This window comes from Polistes canadensis, unplaced genomic scaffold, assembly GCF_001313835.1.
Source record: "Polistes canadensis isolate GaletaPanama2010 unplaced genomic scaffold, ASM131383v1 scaffold_1, whole genome shotgun sequence".
NCBI classification, from domain to species: domain Eukaryota; kingdom Metazoa; phylum Arthropoda; class Insecta; order Hymenoptera; family Vespidae; genus Polistes; species Polistes canadensis.
In genome coordinates this window covers 2312388-2315431 of record NW_014569548.1, presented here as the reverse complement: position 1 = coordinate 2315431, position 3044 = coordinate 2312388, and the positions used below count along the sequence as shown (strand labels likewise).

Here is a 3044-nt window from a genome sequence, read left to right as displayed (position 1 = left end):
TATGATGTATATATATATTTATTTATTTTACAGTTACAGAGATGAAAGAGATCGTCACAGAGTGGAAGACAAAAATCGTATTCGAGATAAAGATAGACGAGATCGAGATTATGATCCTGAAAAAGATCGGGATCGTCATGATAGATATGAAAGGCGTTCCATAGAAAGAAAGAAGAATAGGAAGAGTCCAACTCCATATTTGCAAAAGTGCAAAAGCGAAGCAAAGGATACATCGCCGGAACGATTGAGAAAGAAAGAAAAGGAGCATGAAGAAAAAATAGAAGATAAGAAAAAAGAGAAAAAGATCAAAGAAAAGAAAAAAAAGAAAGATAGCGATGAGAAAGAGAAGAAGAAGAAAAAGAAGAAAGAAAAGAAATCAGGACAAAAGGAGGTAATGAAAGAGGAGCCAATTAAAATGACGGAAAATGAGGATACTACATTTATAGAAAGTAAAACAGAAGTTACTTCACCTATTAAAATTGAAACTGTAAAACCAAATAACGAAGAGGATAATATAGATAATAGAATTGAGTGTATACCTAATGAATCAATGGTTTCTTCAAAAGAAGAATTTGAAGATAAATCTTTAGCTATGAATCCGGAACCACCTGAATATAATGAGCCTAGTCCAGAAAGATTGGAACACACAGAATTTGGTACAAATCCACCCAATCCTAATTTTAAACCCATACCGGAGTTAAAATCAGATATAAAACCAATAGATAATCTTTATAGTGGTTTGGATGACACAGAAATAAATACAGTAATTACAGAAACATATACTTTATTATCAGAAAATGAAATAGAGGATAAAGAAACTATATGTGAAGAAAAATCGCCAAAGAAAGATGAATTTTTAGCCCCTGTACCAGAGCTTTCAAAGTGGGAAAGAGATGATACAATAGAAAAATCTGACGATGTATGTGAATCTCCTACGGACAAAATGCAAATAGATGAACCAAAATCAACAAAAGTAGTTACTTCAGAAGTTTTAAAAAGAGCTGAAAATGCCATATTTCAAAAAGCTATTAATGCGATAAGACCAATAGAAATAAAAAAGATTAGCGAGAGTAGAAAGATATTATATCAAAATCCGGAGCCAAAAGTACTTGAAGCAGAACCAACTAGAGAACAGCGAAAAAGTGTTAATGTAACTATTAACGTTGGTAGAAATGAAAGAAATGTAGAAATTACAGAACCTTTGAAAAAAGCGAAGATAGACAGAACAAAATTTAAACCAGTTCCAGAGACTTATTCTCCAACGCGTTTATCTGCTAAGGAGAGACTTGGAGAGAAAGTCGAAGATAATAAAGAGAGAAAAATTAGTCCTATTAAAGGCTTTTTAGATAGACGAGAAACGAAAAATGAAAATCAGTCTAGAAGTCGATCTCCAAAAAGTACAAGAGATAAGAGAATATCTCCACTTATGGAGAGAAGAGTTGATTCTTCGTTAGGTATACCAAGTACTGATCGTAAAGTATTTCTTGAAGAAAGAAAACGAGATAAAGAAAGAGGTGAACGTTCAAGAGATAGAAACGATTTCAGACATGAGAGACATGAATTAAGAGATACGAGGATGGATTCAAGGCAAGATTTTCGATCGAATAGAAGTGAAACAAAAGGAGAACGATCGGATAAAGATAGAGAGAAAGATCGAGAACGAGAAAGAAGAGGTAGAACACCTCCATCTGTATTTAAAAGAAACGAAGTACCCAAAGTGGGTCTTGGTAAACCTAAAGATGATGAAGAAGATAGAAGAAGAGATAAAAAAGTAAGAGAAGATAAAAAGAGAAAGAAGGAACATCGTAGTCGTAGTAAATCGAAAGAACATAAGAAACGTAAAGAAAAGAAACATAAGAAAGATAAAGAAAAAAGTCAAGAAAAGAAACAAAAACACAGAGAAAATGTAATTTTGAAAGAAAAAGCTGAAACAAGTGAAAATAAAATTAATTATGAGAATCCAGAACCTCCTATTATAGAATCTTTAAAGAAACAAAGAAAGAATCCTAGACTTGTCTCTGATCGTAAACGTAGCATACTAGATGAATCTAGTTTTGAACCTGATTACTCTGCATCTGATTCTGAATCTGAGCCTGAAGATGGTAAAATTATAAATTTACCTTCTAAAAAATTGAAACTTGAAGAATCAGAATTAGAAAAGGATATAGATATAAAATCCTTAAAAAAAAGATCTAAATCTACTAGTAGTGAAGATACATCGAGTAGTTCTGAAAGTACGAGTTCTGATTCTGATAGTTCTGATGAATCACATAAAAAGAAGAAAAAGAAACATAAGAAACATAAAAAAAAGAAATCAACTAAAAAAGACAGTAGCTCAGAATCTGATAGTTATTCTGATTCATCTGAAACAAGTAGTGATGAGGAAAAACATAGAAAAAAATCGAAAAAATCAAAAAGCAGAAGTAAACAATCTAAGAAGAAGAAAAAATCGAAACATAAATGACATCATTAGTTAATTTGGCAATTACTAATGAGATATTAGTAAACATTTTTTTTCGTTGATAAATATCTTTTAAAATTAAAACATGCATTGACGATTGCGTAAATTATTGACGAAAGTGACAAAAGTGCATTGTTCTCTGCATATCCATGAACTTTAATAGATAACTGCTTTTTGCTATATGCATATAATATTAATACGAAGTTCAAAAGTTATTTGGGCTTTAACGTTAATATTAACTACACAAATTATCAATGAATTATTTATTAACGAACAAATTTTATGATCATAACGAATTTATGAACATATACAGAATAAATAGAATGTTATATTTACAAAGGAAGCATTTCCTTCTATTTGGTAATATTATATGGCCTTTAAGTAATTATATTCTGATTTCAATATTAAAACCCTATATCATTTATAAGACGAGATGTACATTATAGCTGTCAGTAGCTTATAATATTCTTAAGATTTCCAATAATGGTATTGCTTAAGAACACCTATCATTAAGATTTCTGCTATCTAAATGTTATATTGTACTTTCATAATGTAATATCTCATATATATATATATATATATA

The 3044-nt window shown here is 30.2% G+C and overlaps 1 protein-coding gene across 3 annotated transcripts in view; it reads left to right on the top strand.

Annotated features, from left to right (window-relative positions):
* The window catches only part of LOC106784138 (E3 ubiquitin-protein ligase RBBP6), a 14195-nt gene extending 11197 nt beyond the window's left edge, over positions 1-2998 (top strand). For 2 of the 3 annotated variants that reach the window (XM_014743325.1, XM_014743314.1), the window contains exon 17: positions 34-2996. In XM_014743325.1, coding sequence (XP_014598811.1) covers positions 34-2464 — 2431 coding nt within the window. In that variant the 3' untranslated portion in view covers positions 2465-2996. Of the gene's footprint in view, positions 1-33 lie in introns of all 3 variants that reach the window. The other variant, XM_014743336.1, reaches the window with a different exon arrangement.
* The last annotated feature ends 46 nt before the right edge of the window (positions 2999-3044 follow it).